Genomic DNA, 27,903 nt, shown 5'->3' with positions numbered 1-27,903 from the left:
CGCACACACAGAGTCCCAGGTGGTCAAAACAAGACCAGATGGCTTTGACCTTGCAGCAGCTTCCTCTGCTGCCCCAACCCCTCTCCCAGAAAACCCAAATCCCTCTCTTTCAATCCACCCATCCATAAATTTGACTTCATCTCTCGTCACCATCCCGTGTGCGCCTGCATTGCTTGCCAAAAGCAATTCACACCAGTGAGGCAGAGAGGGAGGATGATAAAAAGAGAAAAGGGAAGGAAAGAAGATAAGTTGACAAGAAATGTGGGGACATCTATGAGTCACTGCCCTAAACTTTTCTTTTCCTCTTGTTTCAAATTACATAACATTATAACCACTGCTATCAGAGATTATGTTTGTCAAGAGATTTCCATGAAGCTTCCTGAAGCCAGTTATATGGTATTACATAGTGTCATATTAAACATGACAACTTAACTACTATCCTTAAGAAAAAACTATAACAGGAGCAGCTCTCCTAATCCTAACGCCTCTAGACACAGACTCTAGAAAGTAAGAATAATCCAAAGAAAATAAATGTCAGAAAGCTATGCAGCACGAATGAAACGACATCCTCTTAAGTTCCCATCAACACATTTCTAGTATGCCCTGTTTCACAAAGACTGCCTTGTTGCGTCCCTCTGATGTGACTTGACGTTTAATCAATGAAGTGAGGAAATAATTAGCATATCAATGCATCTGTGTACATCACACATAACATTTTAATTTCAGCAAAATACATTCTGCAGGATCCCCTACTGCCTCACCTCAACCTTGAAGCATTTGATAAGCGGCTGCAAACCCTTCAGTATCAACCCTCCACAGTCTTTCACAGAGCCCCATCCAGCTAATGGGACTGGAAGACATGTTGGACAGGTTTTGTTGCTCACCCTTTCTTTTTTTTTTTGGCAAAAACTTGACGACATGGTCGTGGTTTATATATCATAGTAATGCATCACAACGTGTGCTTCATATTGCCCAGTTATTAGGGAATAAATCCAGACCTGTGAGATTTTGTCAGATTTTCACCTCTGGATTTGCTCCCATTATTCACCTGCCGACTGGATGCAGACTTGTCTTGAATCAGTGCATCAGTCACATCACAAGAAAGCATCCTTTTATCTGCAAATTTACTCCTCTCTTCCTTCATCCCTTATCTAAATCCTGTACATTCCCATCTTATTCTCAAACTGCCTTCCTGTCTTTCAGATTTACAGTCAAAGTACTGCTCCTTTCTCTACAACCAAGATCAGCAGACCTGCAAACACACAGTGTGGTGCAGCAGGCTGAGTGGGCTGCTGGTTTCAATCAGAATCTGCAGTTGCCACACTGATGAGGAGAAACTGAGTCATCCACTTTAATGCTCCCTCATAACACAGAGAGAGCCATTGCTGCTCTTCACCCCCATTAATAGACAAAATAACCAGCAAGGACAAGTGGTTTGGCTTCAAAATGAAATATCCACAATTGAAAAGGGGATTGTCAAAGAATAATGAAAAAAAGCACTTTAAGCCTTCAAATGCCTGTGTTCAAGAAACACCAAAGACATCCCGTTCACATGCTGTATTAGCAGTATGATGTTAGATATTTGCATATGCTCACTTCAATCTCCTGCTGAGTCTTGAGAGGTGACGTGGAATATATAGCAGGCCCAATGCATATTTCATTATGTTTAAAACACACACAAGTCCAACTTCATACGTCAGCCTTACTCCATCCCACCACAGTCAGCACTTAAAAACCTGCGTCTTTGAACGGATGTGAGCTTGACCCATCACTTTGCAAACTTTTTAGCCTTGTCGCCATGACCCACTTCTCAGATTAGCATTGAAGTCACGAGTACAGACATCTACTTTTCTTTCCCCCCCGCCCCTTTCTTTCTGGACCACCTGACAAACCTTTCCCAGTGAGATCAAGAGGAAAACAAGGACCTAAATGTTATTTAAGTTAACATCTGGATACACTGTTCTCTAACAGGAAGGTCAGAAGTATGATTCATACAATATTTACCTTCTCTGCCACAAGTTTTCTTGAAGGAAAGAGTTCTGCTTGATCAAAAGTGGATAGATTGCAAAAGTACATATAACAGCAACATTGCAGCCTGCAATCAGAATAACTAAAGTAAAGTAATAAGATGCTGTCTTAGTGCACACGCATTCTTAACATTAAGAGTTGATCAAATTTGCTGGTGTGTGTGTGTGTGTGTGTGTGTGTGTGTGTGTGTGGTGTGTGTGTGGTGCGTAAGTTAGTGTGTGTGTGTTGTGTGTGTGTCACCTCAAACCCTTCGCAAATACTTCTAAGGTTGTGTCAATGTTATTTTAAAGGCTTTTAATTTATCTTTTCCAACTTAACTTTGAAGGATTGTTCAAATCTTGGGGAACGCAGTGGGGAAAGTCTTAATGTTCTCCTGCATAATTACTCATTCATGAATCATTAGCTGCCAGCATGATGCCTTACATGCAAATATAGATTGTCTAACACTTTGAGTTCTGGGTTTCTATTTTCTCTTCTATCTACAGTCAAGGTCACACCCATCAGCCAATACCGCTTCTCCCTGGGTGCTGGTGCTACTTATCTAATATGGCAAATCGTGCGGTTTGATGGAGAGAGAGACAAGTATTTTGTGAACAGCAAAACAAAGCAGTAAGTCAGGACAAATGTTGTGTACACACTGATGACGGAGAAAGGGCAAACCTGAAATAACATGAAGAAATCGTATAAGAGAAGACAGCCGAAAGCAGAGAGAGAGTGTGAGATGGAAAATGAGAAGGGCCAAGGAAAACAATCAGGTGTACAAAGGAAATATCAAGTAGAAATACAACATGACAATAAAAGGAAAGGAAATGTGCCCAGAGGGGTGAAGACTAGAAAAGTTAAAAAAAAAAGAAAAAAAAAAAAAAAAAAAAAATCCCCTGAAAGGACGAATTCAAAAAAAATGCGGAAAGGACAGCAATACAGGAAGTAAAAGTGATGCATTTGTTATGCAATAAACAAGAAAAGGTGTAATGAAGGAAGAAGAAAAGAAAGAATTACAAAAGAAAGAAAGCAATGAAACAACTAAAGAAACAAGGCTGTGTATCGAAGCTCCCTCCCAAACTGATAAGCAGGATGTGTTGAAAACACCAATTACATCATTAAACCTCTGTTGAGCAGAAGCCAAACATCACACTCTGCTATACTGAGAAGTGGGCGTAGTGTGAGCGATGGTAGGCTACGCGAGGACAGTGACAATGAGTCCCAGCATGTTTCTTTTATTTGAGATATTTTTAGTTGGCAAGTGATTAAAGTAAATGACATCAAGGGAATGGTGCAAGAGTTTTGCCCGACTGTGTCAGAACCCATTTGCATGATTCGACAGCTTCATTAGAGAGGTTAGATATCCTCAAAACAAAAAAAAAGAGAAAAAAAAAAGTGTTCTCAGCTTCGAATAAGCAGCTGCTTTTAAAAGGCTTCAGCAGCTTTTTTGCCCTCACCATCTATTCAGAAAATAAATCTATGATCACAGTCTATACTGGAAAGTACTTATAATGTCGACATTTAGACCACAGGAAGCTGACGGATTGTACAGTCTTGTAAAGGCCTCAATAATTTCAAGGGTGAGTGGCACTTTATGAGAGAGACTTACTATGAACAGAAAGCCAAGATGAACAGACTTGTTGGGAAATTTAAGGGTTTTTGTTTATTACCCCCAGTCACAGTCAGCTCAACAGGATGTTCTGTTCATTAAATCAGATAAAACAACGCACTATTTAGTGGAAGTATGAAATGCATTCACAGTCTTACCTGAATAAAATGGGCAATTGCATGTGTGCACACACATACACGTAACAATTAAAGATTTATCATAAGCCTGACAAACACCCAAAGTGGAGTTATGTGCCAAAAATCTTATCCAAAGCTTTCCTTCACAGAATCACTGCAGGCAAAGCTTTACCTTTATATGCTCAGGTGCAGACAAGTGCAATTAATTATTGCAAGTAAGAAACTCTACTGCAGTCACGAGACAGAGCACAACAAACAAAGAGAAAGGCAGGGTACAAGGGTGGAACAGAATGTGACATGTGATGAAAAGGCCTAAGAGCAAAACCAGAACTGGCTTACTGAAAGAGCAAAATGTTTATCCTCTACTGTTGATACGAAACATAACAACAACTAAGCATGTCCTGGGAGGCACTTGCAGAGCAAGCACACTTTGCTACAACAGACAGAAAACGTTTATGGCAGTGGATTCAGCTACACTGGGCTTAGACAAGCTGGCTGGGATTTCAAAGTCACCTTTTTCTAACTGCTGAGAAAACCTGGATTGTTGAGATAAATTAGCATTTCAAGCCCCCCTTGAATAACATGTTCCAAACACAAACACATTTAGAGAAGCGTGAGCACAGTGAGTAAATAAAAAATGCAAACAATCAAATAACAGCAACTTTACACTGCTTTGCCGTCACCCACGTCACATGTAGGCTTCTGTGACATAGTCACACTGTTCAATTAAATGAAGTTGGCAAGCGAAAATCAGATAATTAAAGCCATTTAGAAGAAGGACATTAATGTCATGACTTAATAGAGAGAAAATTGGAAAACAGTAAAGTGCAAATTGCTTTAACCTAAGTAGGAGTATTTATGGCCAATCTCTTTCTTCTACATGTGCATGCTACATGGGGGAAGAAACAAAACAACAAAACAAAAAACAACAACAAAAACGCACTCCAGTTATACAGCCTTGTGCCACCACTAAATAAAATTTGGGTGACCCACTATCTTAATGAGGACAGCAGTCCAGATCAGTCACTTTGAAACATGTTTTCCTCAGAACAGAAGGGAAGATGCTTCACAAAGTAAAGGCTACTTTTCTTTCTTTAAGTTAGAGGACAGTTTCTCTCACCAAGCATACCACAACTGGGTCATCTTTAGCAAGTCACGAGCCAAACTAAAAGCCCCTCACAAACTTTAACCGATTATTTTTGTCAGGCCAGTATCGAGTTATCATCGGCTGGCTGACCAAGCAGAAAGAGTGGTGTGGTCTCGCTGAGTGTATTTGTACACAACTTCTCCGATAGTCTCTCTTACAGCGTAATAAAGGAGGAAGAGTGGATAAAAATTGAAGTATTTTTTTTCCTCTAGAGGAAAGCGCAAACCTCGCCTCACTCATGATCTTCTGCATTTCAAATTGTCTTCCCTGTCACTTTTCATTCTTGAATAACCATCTAACCGGCCTCAGCTTTTTAAAATTCTACTCTCAACACATGACCTTTCTAGGGACACAAGAAAAGCACTCATTGTGAATATAGCCTTTTGATAACCGTTCTTTTGCTCATGCACAGTTAAAAAGTGAAAGTAAACAAGCAGAGAAGACCAAAGTAAAACTGTGCTAGCAGGTGAGTGGACAGGTAAAAGGGAACTAGAACGATCACGTGCGGGGGAAGTCTCATCTCAGTTCCCCCAAGGACCTAAATTGGCAAGACTGCCAGAGGTGCCACTTCTGTACAAATACCTGACATATTTATTTCACACTTTACTTTTGTGTTTGTGCATTTATTCTTAATAGCAACATGCAGTTTTTCCTTGCAAAAAAGGTTTGAAATGAGTAAATGACAGAGGAACCTTGGTACCCTAGATTGCATTAATGTTAACAAGAAACTGCAAGCCATTTCTACGGAATATTTCACATCATTGACCTAATCCGCAGTATATTTGACTCTTTGCAGCACATCTGGATGTTACTAAATTCTAGGAATTGATATTTTTTGCTACAAACTTTTCCATATGACCTTTGTCACAATAATAGCAGAAATGCTCTCAGAGAACCTAGTTTAAGGTCATAATGCTAAAAAATGGGAAGTCCAGCTACAGTGTCACTTTACAGAAGCTCTTTCAAAATTGCCAAAATTTCACCACACTGTGAAAAGTTAACCTTCAAACACATATCTACAGATATGTGAACAGATAAATACTGACAGCATGACAGTAAGACCTGTGTCTTAAGTAGAATCCTATAAAGCTGCACAATAAAGTCTTTTGAGTCTCACTGCTGCCTAAATGTGCACTTACAGCTGTATGGGCTCTTATCAAGATGTGTAGGTGGCTTCTTCCCCTTTATTTACACATACACACATTTTACCGAGGCTCAGCTAAAAGGGGAACTGAAAATGTAGTCTGAAATTAGTCTGCATGTCACACTCGCCTCCCTTTTTATCTCTTTAAACACATTGAAACAAAGACCAGAAAGCTACACAAAGGAATGCAATTACCAGGTGTCACTTTAAGAGTACTGAAGATGAAACCATTAAAGAAGGTAGGAGAGGATAGGGGGGAAAAAAAAAGATAAATACCGGTGCACACAATCAGGCTTGAACACCAGTAGACAATGGAACAATGTTTTTCACTCTGACTTACTCGGTGCTTATTTCAAATCCAAACTAATTAAAAACTTTCTGAGGCCTGACCAGGTCTTTCTATTTTATACATCAATGGTTGCTGATAGGAAACTTTGAATGTTTACTCCATCTTCCATTGCTCACTGACCTGACGGGCCAGTCTGCGAGCCTCCCAATAAGGTTTGGACTCCTCTATTGCCTTGCCGATCTTCTTCATCAGTTCATCCAGCTTCACCGTGGCCTCCACCAGAACTGAGCGGAACTTTTGTCTTGCATCCTGATCAAAAGAAAAATAAATAAATAAATCTTTAGCAATTTAAGTCAAAACAAACTAGGAACAGGAGGTTGCAAAAAATGACAAATACAACTCTAGTGCTTCTTTAGAAGCAAAAATCAATCCTGTGCTTACTCACTGTCAAAAAAGGATAAAATCTTATACCATTTGAAGACTCCCCTACTTACCTAAATATTCCTCTTGTCAAGTAAATCAGTCATCTTAAAAACGTCAAAATGTGTGCGTTTGTTTTTTAATATTGTGTTTTAAAGGGAAAAAAAAAAAAAAAAACAGTTCAAAACGGGCCTTTGGTGAACAACCCCATGTTCTAGTGATTGATCATCCTTCAAGCAAGGCAATGAGTCTGTTATAGATGTTTATGCATATTCCTGTTATTTCTGGCAATTTAATTTGTGGTGAATTTCCTTTGGGGAGAAAGTAGAAGCCTCAGCATTAGTAATTGCACATGGTGCTATCCATCTTTATTTGTCATATCCTTCTCCAGGATGGTGTAGCTCTTAACTCCTGACCTTTATTAACCTCACAGCTTATGAAGTTGCTGTTTAAGGAAATTAAACTTGCCCTGTTGTTACCTCTCTTGTAATTCACTGCCAAGCCATTAAAGCACCTTGAAAACCCAAGAATTTCAAGAGAACAACAAACAAAAAAAAGGGCATTTGAAAAATGCAAAGAAAACACTGACTATCAAGCATTAAACATCATTTAATCTGGATAACGTGTTCAGACCATGTCCCAGATAGAGCTGACACATTTTTCTTGAAACTGAAAAACAAACTAAAGCCAGTCTGATGAACACAGTCCATGAAAATCTAGTCTGATACACTTTTCTAACTGAAAAGAAGTGAGCTTTCTGTTTAGTGTTAGAGAGCCTTGTTTGTCCACTATACAAACAAGGGGAACTTCTCAGACATTTATCTCTATAGTTTCATCACAGTCATCTAATTTGCATGAGAGACAAACCTTCAAAGCACAACAGCAAATAAAAAAAAATAAAAAAATAAAAAAATCCAGGAAGTAAAAACAAAAACATTCAGTAAACAAACTACAGCAAAGCAACTGTTCAAATCCTCATAACTTTAAATACTTCCTTGTTTTCAAACCAAACAGAATCACATCCATGATAAATTCTTTTATATGACATTTGTGTTAAATTCAGGCTCTGGTGTCATTGTGCATGGGTAATAACTGTTTATTTAAAGTAAACATACTGAAAATAAACAAGATGTTATTGTTCGCTTATATACTGTGCATAACAGAAAAGTGGTAAGTAATTTAATATATATATATATATATATATATACACATTAAGGTTGAAGAACAAAAAGCTAGTCAGCATTCAGAGTGCACAATGCTTGTTTAGCACTCCACACTTTTTAGAAATTTCCATGGAAATTGGATGTGGCTAAAAGACAGATGCTCTCACCAAATATCATTTTGGTGCGACAGTTCTTGTTTTGTTGTGCGCTGAACTTTTATGTGGTCAATAACAGTACATAAGATTTACTAAAAGTTATGATCAACTTTAGATTTCTTTTAACACCTACGAGTTTATATTTTCTGGTATTAGAGGTCCCTAGAAGGTAATTCTCAATATGCTTTTCAGTATTGAGGAAAGTGTATTGAGTGTACTGGTTCGACAAGGATGCAATCTCTCATGTTAGATTACTCACAAGCCAAGGTTGTGAGGGTCTATTTTGAAGCAGGCTGAGGTGTCAGATCTGCACAGGAAGCAGAAAACCAACACTAAGTGCAGTTTGCTTTCACTCATGTCCGAACCTAAAGTTGACTTTGACTGTATTCTGCTTTCCAGGCTTACTGACAGTCAGTCCTCACTTTTCCCCTGTAGTTTGAATCTTAGCCCATGGCTGTTGTGTCAAACTAGTTTTTACTCCTTGTCCAGTCTTCTCTTCCACACCGCCACTTTTAAAAATGCCCTTCTACTCCACCTGCCACTGATCTTCTAATCACTCAACACTGCCCACTTCTTCCACATCAACTGACAGCAACTGGTGCATTGATAGTGTATTGAGAAAACTCTTGTTGCTCAATCGATGGGGTCACTTTGGCTTAAACTAAAATGCCTGAACATCAATAAACTGTCAAGAAATTATTCAGACATAAGCATTCCCCAGAAGATGAATCATCGTGACTTTCATAACCCCTCTGCCCTTTCACTTAATTACTTCACAGGATTAACATTTTTAAAGATTTTCCAGAAGAGTTGAAAAAGTTTTCTCTAACCAACAACATTCAAAAACTTACTGAAAGCTTTTTAACTGAGAAAGAAGAATCAGTGATTCTTTATCCTTAAAGAAATAAATTTAACTTAAGATAAATTCAGGATTATCTGAATTATTTTTAAATTCTGTTAATCAAGTTGTCAGCAATTAAACTATGCCAGAAATATTAAAGAGTGATACAGCATATGGTGTGTGTGTGTGTGTGTGTTGTGTGTGTGTGTGTGTGTGTGTGTGTTTGTGTGTGTGTGTGTGTGTGTGTGTGTGTGTGTGTGTGTGTGTGTGCTTTTAACTCTGACCCCCAGGACATGAGAGGATAAAGTACTGACTTTTAAGTTTGAGGTAAAAATAAAATAAAATAAAAATCAACTGTCTATTTTTGTCCTTGTCTGTCAGATTTTGTCAGATGTGGCTTACAAAACCCCCAGCAGTCATTGTTTCATTTCCAACTAATGTGTTACTTAGTCAACATGAGATAATTTCTGTGGAAACAGCTCCCAGTTTGGATTCAGAAGACAGAAACCCTTTTTACTTTTAAAGTTAGACTTTCCTTTCTAATAATGATTAGAAAGTCAGGTGACCCTGATCCAGCTGCTCAGACTGCTGGGGGATTTTCTGTGACACACTAAACTTTTCTTCTCCATTCATCTCTTTTCCCTCCTCTGATGTTCCCTGATGTTTACATGAGGCATGTCATTAAATTGTGTCTCTCTCCCATAAGCTGTGTTTTGCTGTCTCCCTATGCTCTCCGTTTTCTCTTCTTTCCCCTAACAACCAACTGGTCAGGACATATGGCTGCCCATGTCTGAGTCTTGTTCTGTTAAAGGTTTCTTCCTATTAAAGGGAGTTTTCCCTTACCACTGTCACCTAGAGCTTGCTCATAGGAGATCATCTGATGTTGGGGTTTTCTCTAATACTGTGCTTTATACCTTACAGTATAAAGCACCCTGAAGTGACTATTAATGTGATTTAGAGCCATCTAAATAAAACAGAATTGTCTTGAATTCAAAATGTCCAAGAAGTACTTATTTTCAGCTTTTATTGGAAGGAACTTTTTTTTTTACTGATGCTGATGCAGACTGAGGTGCAGAGTGTCTGTCCTCTCTCTCAGGGCTCGGATGCTGACACTGTGACGCACTTCAGCTTCAATACATTCATGCTTAAGGCGGTGTGTCAGCAACTTGTGGTTATCTGCTAAATTAAATATCATTTGCGTCACTGCTGTGAAGATACATTTTCTTTTTCACAACACTGGGATCGGTACTACTCCAACCTCTTTATTTTACTCATCAGCAGCATCAACGTTTCAAATCAAAAGCCTCTTTAGGCAAAACAAAAGCAGTATGATACCACACTGCTTAGTGTAGCAACAACAGAAACCTTTATTCAAATAAGAAGACAGTGTCCCCGCTGCTGACATAAACAAAAGGATGGATTTCTTTGGGAAGTTCTGAAGCTGAGTGTGCACAGCTGGGGTGAATGGATAATTTAAGTTTTGCATTATTGTTGCTTATATTTACCAGTGGAGCATCATAAGCTGCATTGATGTGCAAAAAATGTTCTTGTCTTATTTGAGCACCTATATTCTGTGCTGCAAAATAAATAAATTTTAAAAAAAAATACAGACCTTGTGTTTAAAAGAAACCCTGAGAAGATGCAAAGTCACGGACTCTTGTTCAGCTTAACCTCTGAGTGCCCCGATTAACCCCATGTAGAACTGTCAACTTGTGCAGTGCAACACAGATTTGGACTTTCAGCCCCATAAAAATGCACACAATGTTGCTGAACTATATAAATGCAAGCCATCAGCTGCTTCTGTGCTTTAATGGGATCAAAGATCAGTTCACCAAGTTTAATGGTTTTTGATGGCCCAAGTGAGAGTCGTGTCTCTGCAGCACATTCTTTCTGTTTTGGTCATCACAGGCTTATAGCTCCACAACAGTCAAACTGTTTTATATAGAGGTGGTTTGCCAAGACTTTGAAGCTCACATGCTTGATCTTTGTAAATTGATTTGGATACAGCTGTCAGCAAAATGTTTTTAAGGCTTAAATGAGTTTATTGTAATATAACACACCAAGTCAGTGTCTCGCACAAAAAAGTAACAAGTTAGTTTGTAGGCAGAAACCTGCTGACATGGAATAAAATCTGAACTTTATATGAAATTTGGCCTTCAAAAAGGAAAGGTCCAACTGTATCTATATTCTGAAGCCTTCAAAACAACACTTGATCTCTTTGAGCGATGACTTTAAGAGCAGATGAAGTAGATGTTAAGTATTAATTACTGACGGGGGTCATATAAGCATGATTATTTGCTTGATCAGTCAAAAGCTAACATAACTCCACTACACTGAAAGGAAAAACACAAACACGTTCAATGCACATAACACTGTGTGCACCAAATAACTGACCTCAAGCTCCGTCTCACATCTGTTGATGTCGACAGTGGACTGGTTGAGTTTCTCCAGCTCCCCCTGGAAGAGAGATGAGGACAAAGTGATGAAGCAAAAAGGAGGAGGAGATAATAATGTAACACAACACCTAAAACTATGGGAGAGAAAAACTAGCAACATCTGGAAAGAATTATGTGAACATGGGGAAGAAGGGAATGTAAACTATGGCTTTTAAAATGTTAATGTGCTTTAAAAAATAATAATAAAACCACTGGAACTGTGAATTGTACATTACACTAAATATATTTTCCCTCATAAAAAGGTGCAGAAAAGAGTGCAGTGTTAAACTGTCAATGGTCCACTGATATCAAATATCTTCCTTAAATTCAAATTCTGATTCAAGAAATTTGAGTATTTGGAGATACAAATTAAGAAATCTGTATTCCTCGCAGGACCCAAAGAAAAACCACTCTAAAGAAAATGCTAACTATAGCCCCTACAGGAGGCAACATGAATAACTTTTTCGTGCTGGTGTTTGCATGTTATCCTGTGAAATGATCTTCGACAAATAAACCCAAATACTACTATTCATCGATTCAAACAGGAGTGTCATATAGTTATAACCAGACATCTCTGGGTTCTTTGGTAAATTGCATTTTTTAGAAAGCTTGGACTGACCAAGTAAACATTTATTTAATCATTATTCATTACAATTTTTTAGGTTTACTTTTTCCTAGACTAGGAAAACAACTTATTAAATGACTTTTAAAGCCTGATATTAAAATATCAAAGTACATTTTTACTCATATTACTGGCTTCTACCATTTAAATTTTGACTTGCCAGTAAATTAACTGGACTAGCTTTTTGAACATAATACTTTCATCCAGTATTAGTGGAGCTACAACAATCTGCACACAACCAACACAGAAGACAATACTAACAGTGTTACCTTGTATTTACAAAAAAAATTAAATTACTAAGAAAATCCGGGGGCTGAATCATGCTAGGACTTCGCTGTTAGCTGCTACAGCGGTTTGGAGACAGACATACTGCTGTCTGGAAAACAACGAACCCTTACCGATTAATAAAACACGCTTAATGGTTTAAAAGTAAAGGTTAATCACCTGGATTCTGGGGTCCACCTCCTCGTCTTCATAATCAGCCTCGTCGTCGGACCTGTGCTCCTTCTCTAAATGGTCCATATCGGAGCTTAAGAAGAGACACCACAGCCAAACAAAGACAGAGCTCACTACAAGCGGAGACACCGCAGACTCATCTGTCTCTCGCAGCCGGTCACCGAGAGCTGGACTCGCCGCCCTTACTTCAAACCGCTGACTTAAAAAAAAAATCGGTTTTAAAAGCTCGGCTTTTCGAGGAGGAACATCTCGGGTGGTATCAGCCCGGCCGAGCAGTAGCGTCTTTCCCCGTTCAGCAGTGCCTGCACACGGAGACCGCTGCTGACTGACCCGAGAGCTGACACAAACGGGAACGCCCCCTCCGAGTATGGGAGGGGCCATACAGCGGTGAAACGTGATGGCTTTTAAACGCTCAGAACGCTTATGAATATATATTTATTTAAAACAAAAAGCAAATCTCAGTTAAATTAAATGCTCTTTCTATATTCCCATATACAAACATGTTAGAAAATAAGAAAATGCGAAGAAACACTTGCTATGACTTCAAAACATGTGCTGTGTTAAGGAGATAACAACTGAAGCTTAATATGGGCCTAGCCGTACGTTCATGTAACTAGTTTGTACCACCAAGTGGTTCAGTTAGTTAGTGTGGCCATTATTTATCCAGGTAAAGGTAAAATAGTAACAACAACAATAATAATAATATCTTTATTGTCATTACACATCAAAATCATCATTAAATCAAAATTGGGTGCAAAGTGAAAAGGCCTGATAAAGGCTTAAATGTCTTAAACAGTGTACATGCATTTATGTATACCACACATTAGAGACATTTAACATTTTATGGGCATACTAGCATAGTTCATTCTTTTAACAAAAAAAAGCATCTTTTGGATGAAAGATATTTTTAAAACCTGAAAACCTGAAACGTGTGCCTAAGGGCAACAGTTCAAACAGAGAGTGTCCAGGGTAGGATGGATCTTTTAGAATCCATCCTACCCTGGACTTGCAAGGCTTTTTTTTAAGGCAGCAGGAAATGTAAAGATCTTCCAGGGAGGGAGAGGCCATTCAGTTACGTTATGGACAGTGGTGATGACCCTCTGGAGAGCTTTTCTCTCTGCTATTGTGCGGCTGGCAAACCACACACGGACACAGTAGCTTAGCCCTTGCCATAGAAAAACAATGAAGTAAGAAAAACCAAAAATGCTTGGTGGTGAAAGTATACAGTGTTAAATATAATGAAAACTGTCCACTGAATCCCTCGTCCGTGCTTCTTTCTAATAGTTGTGAGCTCTGCTATCACTCCCTTTCCATCAAAGCATTCTACCTATGTGCCGGCTATGCAGTGCTGGCTTTTTGGAGGACTTTAGCCAATCATATTAGCATAGGTTGCATACCTACAATCCTTGCACTAAATTACTGAGACTGCATTCTTATTTACCATGTTTGCCTGGCAAAAGGAGAAGCCCATTAAGAAAATGGGTGTAAAAGTGTGGAACTTATAGAGTAGTACATAAAAATACAGTACCTGTATACCTTTAGGATATTGCCCTATATTTGTTGGGATTGGCTCTAGGCCCCTGCAACTTTGAAATGGATAACAGTTGAGAAAATGATGTACTGTTGGACTTTGTTGGATCCTTAAAATCATCATGTTAGTGGAGGATGAATCAGTAGTTCACTTGGACCCTGACTTTTCCATAGGCAAATAAGCACATATATAAAACATGCAGTATGCATGAATTTAAAACCACAGTCCTTGTGCGTAGGTCTGCCTTGGTTTACACATTTGTGTTGTCCTGTGGTGCCTGGTATCTCAATGTTGTGGCAGTATGGCAGGTCTTTGGCTTGTTCCAGAGGATCCCACAGATGCTTGATATCCTGCTGGAGGAGGCTGCTGCCACTGGGGAGTGCCTTTGTCATAGAGTGATGTACCTGGATTTCAGCATTGTTTAGATCAGCAGTGGATGATTAATTTTCCCAAGGAGCAGCATGAGAAACTGGAACTATTGTGGCAACAATAAGCTGTGCCCACTTGGGAAAGTTAATGGTCCACAACTGCTTTAGATGGAAAAGTCAAACCAGCATAATGCCAGGATTCAAGGTTATTCAGCAAAGCATTCCATAATCTAATGCAATGAAATAAACAGTGTCATTCATCTGAACCTGTCAGTGGTTTTAATGTTGTTGTTTTTTGCTGAGTGATTGCTATACCTGCTCCAAGTATAGCCAGCCTTTTCATTCAGTTATATACTACGATATTGTTATGTGATTGTGTTTTTATCTAAATTCCAAAATGTGCTACCTTAATATATAATGCTATCTCACTGTAAAACAGCATGATCCACATTGCCTTCCCTGTGTGACAGGCGCTGCCCTTTGCACTGAAAGGGCATCTTGTGTGTCTCTTGTTTGTGTATTACACACATTTCCGGGTTATTGGCATAAAGATGAATCCCTCAATATTTTCTATTCTTGGAAATTTGTTATTATTAACCTCACTAACTGACATTTCTTCATGATACAAGCAATTCTGTTGTACCTCTCCTTAATCCACACCACTGGCCACAAAAAGTTCCATATAAAAGTCATTTCATTTAGTTAAAAAATAAAATACTAAGAAATATCATGTAATATGATTATAGACATAGACTTAATTATAAGTCTGGGTTTAAAAACGTAAAATATAGTTCTGTGGAAAAATATCAAAGACTTTAATGTCATAACTGATATGCCAAACAGACTAAATATTGAATTGAATAATGTGTAGTGACATTGAAAAACTTTGTCCCTACTGTGTACACAAACAGCATTTTGTCCCAATTAGATTAAAAGCAGAAACTTTACTGTCCAGCTGACGCATGAAAGCTGTTTCCCAATTTGTAAACATCCCCGCTTTGGCTGTCTTGTTGAGTGGCCTTGACCTTTTCATGTAATGTCTTCATACTGTAGATGCACAGAATAATTTTCAGTTTGACAGAAACATGTCTGTTGGCTTATGGATGTGAAAGCTTACTGTCTCTCTGGCTTGTCAACCCCATGCTCAGACTTGTTCCTGTTGCACAACTGTGAGTTCATCGGTTACAGTTTTTGTGAGGAAAAAAAAGCCTAATTTCCCAGTAAAATGATGTCTGAAAGAAAACTAGAGTAGGTCCAATGGACTCACACTGGCAACTACATCAATATCATCAGACTTGGCCTTCATTTAATTTGCCAATACAATAAGGTTTCATAACTATATCTTGCACAGGTATGATGTAATCATGTTGACTAAATTGGTCTACAGACATGTAAATACCTGCCAAAGTGCCCTAGTGGTGCTCTGGAAATGCACACATTGCAAGACTCACTGTCACAGCTGATGTTAGAAATTGTAGGATTTGCTGGAGTAGGACAGGGAGACCGATCTGGGGTTAAAAAAAGGTTGCGAGCACTGGGGATAGAACAGAAGAGCAATGACAAAGAAGGCAACACTTAGGTGGCCCGGTGGATAAGGTGGAACAATTCTGACGGCCACAGAAAAGCCCAGTGAAGGTGAAATCTCTCTGGAGGCTTAGTAGGAGGATGGCTGTGAAGGCGGAGCTTCTCAAATGGCCAAGGTGCTGAGGTGGTGGCTAATGATGGAGAGGCAGAACAGGTGGCCAGCTATGGCGGTGAAATGGTGGCTGAAATTGGGGCTTGGTAGGGCTTAATGAAGGGCATGTAACCCCACTGGAGGCTTTTCCAGCACCTGGTGGTGGAAGAGCATGGCAAGTGGCCAGTTCTCTGAAGACTTAGCAGAAGCACGGTGGCAGTTGGGCTGGCATCGTCATGGACTCATTATGGGACACTGGTGTGGTGGCAGATAGGAGGCTTGGCATCTGTTGACCAAGGTGGCAAAGCTGGGTGATACATTTATAAAGAAAATTATTGTACAATAACTTTTACTCAATAGAAATTTGAGGTATGATATAAAAAAAGCCAATAGAACTCATTCCATCCATTTTTTGACAGATAACACAAGAAGAGTGCTGCACTAAACAACTCATGTGGATGGAATAAAATCAGAGCCACATCACATTAAGTAGATGTCCACAAAGCACAGAGCATAGAATGAAAAGCGTAGCAGCAGCATATGTGCTAATGTTTGGGGTACTGCAGTCGTGCACACAAGTACTGTATTAGTATGACTGAGATAAAAAAGAAAGCGACAACAGAAAACGTTGACAAAATACTCAAGTGTCAGAATGACTGGAGTGGACACAACCCAACACGAGGACGCTGAAAAGAAAGATCCAAGGAATTTGGTAGTGTATAAATGTATAAACTCAAATGACATAAATTAATAAATACTACTTTTTCAGCATTAAGCTAACTCCATTTAGCTGAGCATAGTGGCATAATTAAATGCTAATTTGACAGCCTTGGTGAACACTGCAAGTTAAACCTCAAACTAAAAACACCAAGAAACACGACAACCATCTGCATACAAGTGACCACAAAAGTCATATCAAGGAATTTCAGAGCTGTAAAAGTAAACAAGGTTTGTTACAGAGACAGACATTCTTTTCATGTGCTGGCATCACACTTCACATCTTTGTTGTCATTCCTAGTATTTGACAGAGAAGAATTCACTGAAAGATTTAAAAGACAGTGGCCTGCGGTGGTATTATACAGGTTTCATTATACTCAATGTGTTTACTTGCCTCAAGGGTTAAGGCTGATGAAGAGGCTCAGAAGGACAAAATCAACTGATCAGAAAAAGGAAACAAAAAAGAAAAAGAACTCAAATCACTTTCCCAGGAACCTTCTCATTGAGTTTATGTGATGGAGACGCATATATCAAGACTGAAATAATACATCTGTTTATCATGAAGGCTTTAATAAGCTGATGACCTTCCACTCATGATACATTTTATATCACATAACCTTCACTCATAATAAATGAGATGTATTCATGATGGTAAAAGGCACTTTAGATAAAAGCATCCCTCTGTCCTCTTGTATGTTTGAGTCATTCTGAAGGACTTTCAAAGTCAAACATGTATGTTTGTATTCAAAGGAAAGATGGCTCCAGCTTAGTATAGAAAATCAACTGATTCACTGTACAAACCAATAAAAGAACCATACTTGAAAATATGGATTTAAAAAGTGCTTTTCACTCAATATGTTTACATTTTCAACCCTTATTTTACAGTCCAACATTTAGATTTGGAACACATATACATACATAGTTAAATAGATAATGTTTGCAGTCTCAAGTGAGCTTGTGAATATGCCATTTTGACACTGGACAAACATTTCAAATATTAAAAATAAAATAATAAGGTAGGAAAGGTAGAAGTGCTTCAACATTTCTTCAAAAGTATAAGATTTTCATTCCTCAGTTATTGTAGTCAGAGTAGTTTTTGATGACAATACTCTTGTAATAACTATAGAAAATCAAAATCTAAAAATAGATTTTAAGAATCAGCACTGCTAATAATACTAGCAATCATGTATGTCCATGTTTAGTATGTATTGTCATTTTGAGCACATTAATTGACTTCAAAATGCAAGTGAATGGAGCTGTCAAGTGGTTATATAACCATAACTGTACAAAAGCATACAAAAGGACAGATACACAGTTATTTGGGTATTATCACATATACATTACTGGCACAACATCATTATTTTATTATTAAGCAAAAACATTTCCAGTCAAACCATTACATGGTTTTATCAATATTAAACAATGCCAACCAAGCATGTCTCAAACTCTGATATTGATAAATAAGTCAAAGTGTTAATTTTACTCTGACTATAAATTTAGAGTGAATCTAGCCAATCAAAGCTGTTGACGGTTCTGTCATAGCTCCCAAATAGTGGACCGGATGTCCTCATGTACTTTATCAGTAACACTGAAGGTCAAGGTGCAGGTTTTGTACAGTGACACACATCTTTATTCAGACATACTCTCACCACTCCCTTCAGGACCGCAGTCCAACTTTCCTGGCTGAAAGACATCCCTTTGTCCTGTGGGCGCTGAAGGATATCCAGTCGTATCAGCATGTTTTGTCTCTCTTTGGGAGCTGGTGATTTGTCTGAATAACAGGATATGTCAAACCCTTATAAAGAGGAAGAAGCAGACTACAGTGTCCTCTCACTGTAACCTAGGTCACAACCTAGGCTTACTGACCTCCGTGTGATTGTATGGCTATTAGCTTACTGTCACTATGATATATGACTTGTGCCAGACAGAAAAATCCACTTTCAGTAGGGAAATTTGTAAAGAAATGTGGAATTTGTATCCAGAGGCATCATTATCCATGTAAAACGTCTTTTTATCGAATTGTTGTAGAATTTGCCTATCTACCCAAAACCTTTATCAGTAAGTTACAATCTAGTTTAACATCATCCAAACAGAGACGCATGTGGGCCAAGGGCATTTGATGTTTTCCGAAGTGATATAAATGACAGAATATGTGTGGATATTCTTAAGGTGTGATTATACATTATTATATAACAATAACAACAACATTATCACTGCTTCATTCACTGGGTCATTGTGCTTGTTAATCTGGTAAGTCATATAAGAAAAGAAGAAAAAAGTAACAAGGAGCTTTCTGTTTATGGTGCTGTTGTGTAATTTTCCAGATATGTAGAATATTCCAGGCCTTATGCGGACTTGTCAAGACAGGTCGAGGTTGATCGAGAACACATAATCCTCGTCTGAGAAAACATTCTTTGCTTTGTTTACTTCTGACTTTTTATCTGGATTTCTTTCTGATTTTTACTTTCAGGTTTGTGGCTTGGAATTCTGGTAATCTAAGAAATAAAATTCCACCCAGTCCTTCCTCTCACTGCAACTAACATTGGTTAAGAGTGTCAGCTAAATGGCTTAACTGGAGGTCAAGTTAACAATGGGCTTTTTGCTGTGTCAGTGAGACAGTTGTTGCATTCACAGCAGAAGAGAAACAGATTGTATCTGTTTAACTTTATTTAAGTGGACTGTCATGAAGCGCTTGTTTAAGTAGCTCAGATTAGAGTGTCGGCTCCTGAAGAAAAATGCTGTAGAAACCTGACTTTATTTCGTTCTAAAATATCCTCCTGCTCAGTTATTTTCTTTCACTTCTTAATTATTTAAAACAAATGGTGAAGAAATGATTGTGTTGTGACAAATAGACTACTGAATATTTTCCTTACAAAACTGGTATAAAAATTATCTGACAATTTGTGAAAATAAAAAGCTGAATGACAGATGAATTCTGAAATTCACATCTGTATACCTAGCACTGGTTACTAGAGAAGAATTTTCACACTGATCAGAACCCTATGATCATCCATCCATCCATCCATCCATCCATCCATCCATCACTTATCCAATTCAGGGCTGGGGGATGCTCAAGTCTTTCCTGGATGTCACAGAACAATAGGCAGGGTACACTCTGCCAGCCTGCCAGCCTTACACAGTGAGACAGACAGAATGTCCATGCTCACCTTCAACACCTACTGAAAATTTATGATTGTTAATTAACCTAGCACATGCATGTCTGTGGATTCTGTAAGGAAGTCAGAGTACCTGTGCACCTGTGAACACTGTTCCATTTTACTCCCGTGACTGGTTAAACTGAACCCTCTGCTAGGCATTCTATAGAATAATTCTGTTGTATTTTTAGAAGGTTGCAGAGCAAGTCAAACAGTCAGTTAGGAAGACAGTTGCTGTACACGAACTGCTGCACCTCCACCCACCAGTCTGTCAAGCTAATCAAGTTTGCAGATGACACCACCGTTATTGGACTCATCTTGGATGGGGATGAGTCTGCCTACAGGAGGGAGGTTGAACGTCTGGTGTCCTGGTGCAGCCACAACAACCTGGTGCTAAATGCCCAGAAGACAGTGGAGATTATTGTGGACTTCAGGAAGCACACAGCTCCACTCCCCCCCATCATCCTGACTGACACCCCCATCACCCCTGTGGACTCATTCCGCTTCCTGGGTACCACCATCACCCAGGACCTGAAGTGGGAGCCCACCATCACCTCCGTCATTAAGAAAGCCCAGCAGAGGATGTACTTCCTGAGGCAGCTGAAGAAATTCAACCTGCCAACACGGACGATGATGCAATTCTACACTGCAATCATCGAGTCCATCCTCACCTCCTCCATCACCGTGTGGTACGCTGGAGCCACTATCAGGGACAAACAGAGACTGCAGCGTGTTGTGCGCTCTGCTGAGAAGGTGATTGGCTGCAGACTCCCATCTCTGCAGGACCTGTACACCTCCAGGACACTGCGGCGTGCAGCTCGGATCTCAGCTGACCCTTCTCACCCTGGACACAGTCTGTTTGACCTGCTCCCCTCAGGCAGGAGGCTCCGGTCCATTCGCACCAGAACCTCTCGCCATAAGAACAGTTTCTTCCCCTCTGCTGTTGGACACATGAACAATAACCGTATGACTGTTCCCACCACTAACACATGACCCTACGCTGTGTTCACTGCATCATTCCATGTTTGGCACTGATCACCACCTGCACTCATGTATATATCATGTATATATCTATCTACTTAGCACGTTTAATTCTTATTCTTATTTTTATTTTCATGTCTATTTAAGCGTAATTTATGACAGTATGTTTGCACTGAAGCACCGCAGCAATTTCCTAATGTTGTAAACCTGCTCAACATTTGGCAATAAAACCCTTTCTGATTGTGATTCTGATTCTGATTATCAGGAATGGGCATGACTTTGTTGTTCATCTTGGTAGAGGTGCAGTTGATGTTTAGGGTGATACAGAACAAGAAGTGAATGACCTTTTATATTTCAAAACTTTCAAAGCATTTATTTATTTGCATCCATTTATTTAGCTGATATGTTTTAAGTGGAAATCAAAAGAAAGAAAAAAAGACTAGCAGGTTATTTATATTACATCTTGACTATAAGTAAAAACACTGTAGTACAGTAAATGTCTATATGGAGATTCCTGCTGCCCAAACTTATAGAAAAGGTCAGGATATGCAGGCTAGTATCTGTACCTCCAACTTTACACTACTTTACTTGCACCAGATCACCTGTTATTAAAATATAACGCTCTGCTATTTTTAGAAGGTTGCAGAGCAAGTTACATTCAGTTAAGAGGTCAGTTTCTATTACCAAACTAGGTGTAGCTATTTATTTTCATAGAAATGCAGTTGAGGTTTGATGTAATAGAGGCAAAGAGATGAGAGAAGAATAAGAGAGACAAAGACACCTGTTTGTAACAACTCAATGGCACTAGAGGTCTCTGTTTGGGATTTTGTGTTGTGTTGTACTTTGTTCTGCTTGCGCTACCCTGGGGCCCAGTGAACTTTGCTATAAAAGCTTCCTCTCCTCAGTCTCCCCCCTCCATTGCTCCATGCCCTGACATTGCTACCAACTTTTTGACTTAGACCAGCTTAGCTATGGCATGATTTCTGGAGATATTTTTGTTTCTACAAATATATATATATATGCTTTACTGTACACTACTGACCTGTTGACAAACAAGTTGTCTTTAATTATGGTTTGTAATTTTAAGTTGTCACCTTGTCTGATTCCTCTCTTTTGTTTCAGTCTACGAGCTGAGCTGTGACAAATGACAGATCATCCTTTGCAGCTTAGATTTCTGGCTGGTGTTATATTCTGTAATTAGCTTCATATTCATGTATCTTTGATTTGAAAATGCTAATCAATGGTGGCAGTGTCTTTGTGGTTTGGGACTCTGTTGGCCTTTTAGCTGTGCTGAAAATGGCACAGGTTATGTATTTGTCTTTTATTCCCACCTGTCAATGTGACTAATAAAGAAGGTTAGGCATTACATACTGGCACAATGGGTGTGTTTACTGCTCAGCATATTACATAACAGCATAGGGGGCATACATGGATGCTGACCTTGATAAGAGGATAACCTCTTTGGCCGCATCTATTTGACTTCCTATCAGGATGAGGAAGTGGGATGTGCTCCGCTTTTCAAGGACAGCTCACAAATTGTCACTCATGCAGTATGCTCTGAAAATTTGCATTTAGTATTTTAAGCCTTTGTTGGTTCAAAACTATAAACAGCAGTTCTTTATTCAACCAGTTTTAGACATCAGTTTCAGTTTTATCTTCATTCCACAGTCTACAACTACAGACACTAGAAAAGGCCATGTATTTCTGGGACAAATAGATTCTCTCTGCCTCTGAATAAATTTCAATCATTTGCACCGGCTCATGACAGTAAGACAGATAGCACCAAAACTACAAGACAGTAATTTTGTGTGACATAGGAGACAGCATTTTAAATAGAACAGATTCTTAGGGTGTTACAGATATTTTGGAATTATGTGTTTTATCCAAAATTACAGTACAATTTGAGGTGAAACAAACTTATTTTGCCATGTTTAGGGCATTTTAAAAGATTAAATGATTTATAGTGAATGATTTTTTGATGATTTGATGCACAGCAATAACATGTTAACAAAGTTTTAGTTCCAGCTTTGTCATCAAAATGTATTTTATTGACATGCAGCCAAAACAAGGCTTCAGTAAATATAAAAAACAAACAAACACTCTCATCTAGTGGTCACATGCAGTCAGTACAACTCTTTACTTATAAAATCCAATATTATACAAATACTTGAAAAGCACACATAAATTATTTTGTGGTTAAAGATAAGAAAAAGTGTTGATAATTACATTGCATCAATAGGAATGTTTTGCGATGTATTACACCACCTGTCATAAAAATATGACAACATATTTTAGAAATTTGTCAAAAAACTTTTTAAGCTGAAAATATATTTTAAAATAAGGAATAATTACAAATGGAATTCACATTTTCATACCCAAATTTGAGTCGTCACACTGGACTTCTCTGAGAAGTCAGAAATTACAATTTCTCCTGATTGTTTTGGCGCAATTTCACATCCAAAAAGACTCCCTTATAACTGGGTGTGTTTCCATACACCCATGTCCAAATCCAGAAGAAGCAAAGTTTTTTCTGACCTGTTAAGCCAATCCAAACTTTTACAGCACATCTGACTTCACTCACCAGTTTCTGTTTTGGAACAACTGTAGTTAGGATGCTTCATTCACTTAGATTTGAGAACAGCCATAAAACATCAGATGGAGTGTTGGACAGCTGATTTAAGACATTTCAGGAGATAACAGTGAATAGCACACCAGAGATGTTAGCAGAGATGGGAGCTCATCCAAATAGGCAGAGAAATCATTTCATAGCTGTGTGCCTGAGGTAAAACAGTTTACTGTTTACTATTTTCCAAATCATAGTATAATCAGTACAGGTGTGCAATTTGAGCTACAAGCACGCATGTGAATGTGCGAATGTGTGATTGTTGTCTAGGTGTGGGCTAAAACTTGTAGACACAAAATAAATAAATAATAATAATTGAGAAAGGATTGTATGATGCACAGAAGGCTGAAGCTTGGCAGTCAAATTATAGACTAGAACAGTGGTTCTCAAACTTTTTTACAATGAGTACCACCTCATAAAATATATGTCTATTAAAGTATCACCCTTATGACTGACATTAAAGTAAAGTAGTATAGGCCTATTTAACACAATATATGCGAGACAATTTGATTTCTTATATGAATGTTATTTATTTTAACTGTCATAAACAGGATGTGATGTGATGTGAATAATTCTGGTCAAATGTACAGTGAACAAACAAGCTGATGAGTAAGATAACCAAAAAAATGTTGCACTGTGTTATAGTCTGACAGCTGCTGGTAAGATTGACCTGCGGTAGCGCTCCTTCCTACACTGTGGGTGTAAAAGTCCACTGCTGAACGAGCTGCTCAGAGCTCTTACTGTCTCATGCAGGGGGTGGGAGGTGTTGTCCATGATGGATGTTAGCTTAGACAACATCTTCTCCACCCCAACCTGCTCTATGGATTTCAGCGGACCGTCCAGGACAGAGCAACTTAGACCCTTTTTTGTAGACTGCATTTGTCTTCGTGGACCAGTCCAGTTTATTATTGAGGTGAACACCCAGGTATTTGTACTCCTTCACTGTATACTTACAGTTTCCACGAGCTGTATACTCCTCCTTTCCTTTTTTGTGCAGTTTTTTGTTCTTTTTTTGTTAGAGGCTCCCCCAGCTCCTTGTCTTTCTTGATTTCCCTCTCCATTAGCTACAAGCATCTTCAAAAAAAGAAAAAAAAGAACCCTTTGTCATCCTGTATGTAAAGCATACACATCCACAAATACATTTTTAAACACACCATACTTTGCCTTCACCACCATTATTCTGCCCTTTCCGCCTCCTGAAATTCACAGGACTCTGGTAGGAAGTTTTTTGAAAAAAGGAGCGCCACTCCACCACTGGCTGTGTTTAAATGACTCAAAATCCTTTCTCCCTCCCATTCCCTCCAGTCTGTCTCAATTAAACAGTCTGTGTGTTTCTTAGACCATTAGCACATTTATACTCTTCAGTTTGATGAATTCATACACACTGACTCGCTTCCTCATATCTCTGGCTTCATTCAGATTTAAAGGAGAAACTCTGAAGTTACTCATTACAAAGATGCAAGGATAAATAGTGACATAAAATAAAATGAATAATGACATAAAACACAAAGCCTCATCTGTCATGTTTAATTAAGAACAGGACACTAACATAGGCCTTTCATGGTTAGCAACAGTGAATTTATTTACAGTGATAGAATAAACAGTGCAAAGCAAAAAGTGTTCCAAACTGTGCAGTTTCCTTTAAGGCAAAACTCCCGACTCCCATAAGGTGTTCTCTTGATCCATGGTGCAAGAATAATCCAAAACGTGTTATTTACATGCCCTTCAGTACTCCTCCCGTGGTTACCTGTGTGGAGTTCTTTTTTTACTGAGAGAATTTCAGGAGACAATCTATCTGTTAGTTATATTTTATTGTCGGGCAGTTAAAGATTCGACTTGCGTAGCAGTGGACTTCTCTGCAGAAGTCAGGCAGTCTGCACATGCAGAAGCAAAATACAATTCATAATTCATTAAAGTATATATTAGACACATGAAAACAGGAAAATAATTGTGATTGGCTATTGATGGGGAAATACTGTGGTTTAGCCTCAGTGCTCCCTGATTTATCTGGTCTTTGACCACCAGTCTGGGATCTTGCCCTGTGTGAGAAAGCTCCTCCCTACCTTACAGTTGTTACCAGGAATGTTCTATTTTCATGCTGATTTCAGTTTTAACTGACACAATGATGTCTCTACTTCTTGTTGATTAGAACATCCTGTTATTATACACCCAAGGCCAAGCAGCCTGTCCTGTCTGAAACTGTGTCTGTCTGAAACCTTCTACACTCAACTCTTTCTATCCCTCTTGGGGTTAATACTTATATCCTTTTAAAAGGAGTTTAACAAAATTTATTATGAGCATACATTGCAATTAATGTTAAAAAATAACATAATATAATATTAACTTAAATGGGAGATTCTCCTGAACTTGTTGCAACATAAGCAGCATTCTAGAGAAGACTTGGTCAAAACTTGTTATGTAATTTATTTTTTCCCTCACAAGCTATCTTTGGCTTAGCTCAGTCATAGTTTCCTTCCTGTGGTAACTTGGTAACAAAAACAAAAACAAAAAAAAAGTATTAAGAAAGCAAATTTCCCTAAATCGGTGTATTCTGAACCTTTGGCTGAGTATTATCTGTTTGTGTCACTCCTGCCACTGATGAATCAAAGTCACTCTGTAATCAAAAAATATTTGACAACCTGGTAAAAGAAGATGTAGCAAAATGTGCTGAAGAACAGCATAGCAACTATTTTTGGATGTTTTCTACAACTTGCTTCAAGCTCCAGAATATCGTTAAAAGAAAGAGGGGGGGAAATATAATTAAATACATGTTTAGTTCTCAGAATTGAGTGTGACATCCTTGGCAGCTAATTGATTTTCTTGATCCCAAAGCTCTTGTAGCGTTATATATGATGTTATAAGATGACCTAGAAGGTCATCTTATAAAACAGTTAATGATAGCTGACTGGGTTTTGAGAGAAAAGATTAAATATAAAAATAGAGAAAAACAGATTTCAAACATAGGCAGCCTACATACAAATTTGACATGGGGTCTGAAAGTGTAAATGTCCTGTTTTAGGTTCATACATTTAATTGTTTAAAAAAAAAAGACTTAAAACAAAGAGTTTAGACCCGCCTACTCTCCCTGCAGATTCCCCAGGGATCTTCCAGGAGTGATGACATTATTTTTTGGAGAATTGATTTGTTAATAGGCATACCTGCTCCATATGTTACCATGGCAATTTAGCCCAGGTGAACCACCTTCTTTGTACAAAAAAACCAACAATAACCCTGCAGTTATCCAGATAAACCAAAATCCTTCTTCACAGTCCAGGACTTTGGTAGCAGCGTAGGTGTGGCCACAGCTGTAACAAAACCAGGAAGGAAAAAAAAATCCAGAGAATTGTTCCTCTTTCTGGATTAAAACGTACTTTTCTTAGAAGTAAGAACCAATATATTCTTTGAATCATCCACTCTTTACTTTCCTGGGGATTCATAATGTTGTGAGTTTGCTTTTTAATAACATTTTGCTGTCAGAGACAGAGAAAATAGAGAAAAAGAAAAAAACAGCAAAAACAAAAGAAAAAAGGGAGAGATCTGTCTCATAAAGACTAAACAACTGAAATATCAGAATTATTGCATATGATGTTTTATCATGCAATCTACAAACCAAAGTACAGCACAGAAAAGCAAGGAATAAACTGCATTTAATATCCAATGTATTGTTATTTGTTTATTTTTGAGAACTGAAAGAAAAAGTAGAATCTTTACTTACAAAAATTAAAGGGTTTGGTTTCTTTTTCTATCATGAAGCATATAGAAAATGGGACAGGCTACAGGTTCACCCTTATTAGATCTTAAAAACACAGAAATAAAACCTTGTCAAGTGGCCACATATGGTCAGTACAACTATTATACAAAGTCCTTTATTATCACTTTATTTAAAATGCAGTCTAATATAAAAGAAAATGGCAACAACGAGCAGTGTCAGATGTACATAAGAAATAAAGCAGCTTTGTCATATTACACAGAAAATTAAAATAAACTGCACAGACACATTTTACATGTATCTACTAACATGCTGCATGTACAAGTGATTTATGGGTTAAATGATAATTAAATATTCTGGGAGTGTTTTGGATCTTTAATACTGCAATTACTAACGTATACAGTGTCCTTCATCAGATCCTACTCAGTGACACACGCTTTTGTCATGTGGGCAAGGTTAGAACTCTGAATTCAGGTATCAAGTATTTACATGTGAATCTGGTATGTGTATGGTTTAATCACAGATAAATTCTACTCTCTTATTTCAGGGCACTACAATATTTGGGCGATTCAGAATAGTGTGTATGCGTGTGTGTGTGTGGGAATAATCAGTTTTGCTGTTTGATGCTTTTTTCTATTTACTAAAGTCAAGCTAGAAGTTTAACTCCTTCTCACACATCCAGTAGTAGTTTTTGTTACATTCAGCAGTATCCCAAA

General features: G+C 38.3%; 1 protein-coding gene across 1 annotated transcript in view; it reads right to left on the bottom strand.

The window, feature by feature from the left end:
* The window catches only part of sh3bp5b (SH3-domain binding protein 5b (BTK-associated)), a 30,579-nt gene extending 17,779 nt beyond the window's left edge, over positions 1-12,800 (bottom strand). Inside the window, exons 1-3 of the mRNA XM_042223967.1 lie at positions 12,417-12,800; positions 11,310-11,372; positions 6,517-6,645 (exon numbers count right to left, since the gene is read on the bottom strand). Coding sequence (XP_042079901.1) covers positions 6,517-6,645; positions 11,310-11,372; positions 12,417-12,494 — 270 coding nt within the window. The 5' untranslated portion in view covers positions 12,495-12,800. The remainder of the gene's footprint in view (positions 1-6,516; positions 6,646-11,309; positions 11,373-12,416) is intronic.
* Positions 12,801-27,903: the final 15,103 nt, after the last annotated feature.

The sequence above is a fragment of the Haplochromis burtoni genome, unplaced genomic scaffold (assembly GCF_018398535.1).
Source record: "Haplochromis burtoni strain Fernald_Lab_line unplaced genomic scaffold, NCSU_Asbu1 Contig_124, whole genome shotgun sequence".
Taxonomy (NCBI): Eukaryota; Metazoa; Chordata; class Actinopteri; order Cichliformes; family Cichlidae; genus Haplochromis; species Haplochromis burtoni.
This window is presented reverse-complemented; position numbering and strand designations above follow the sequence as displayed.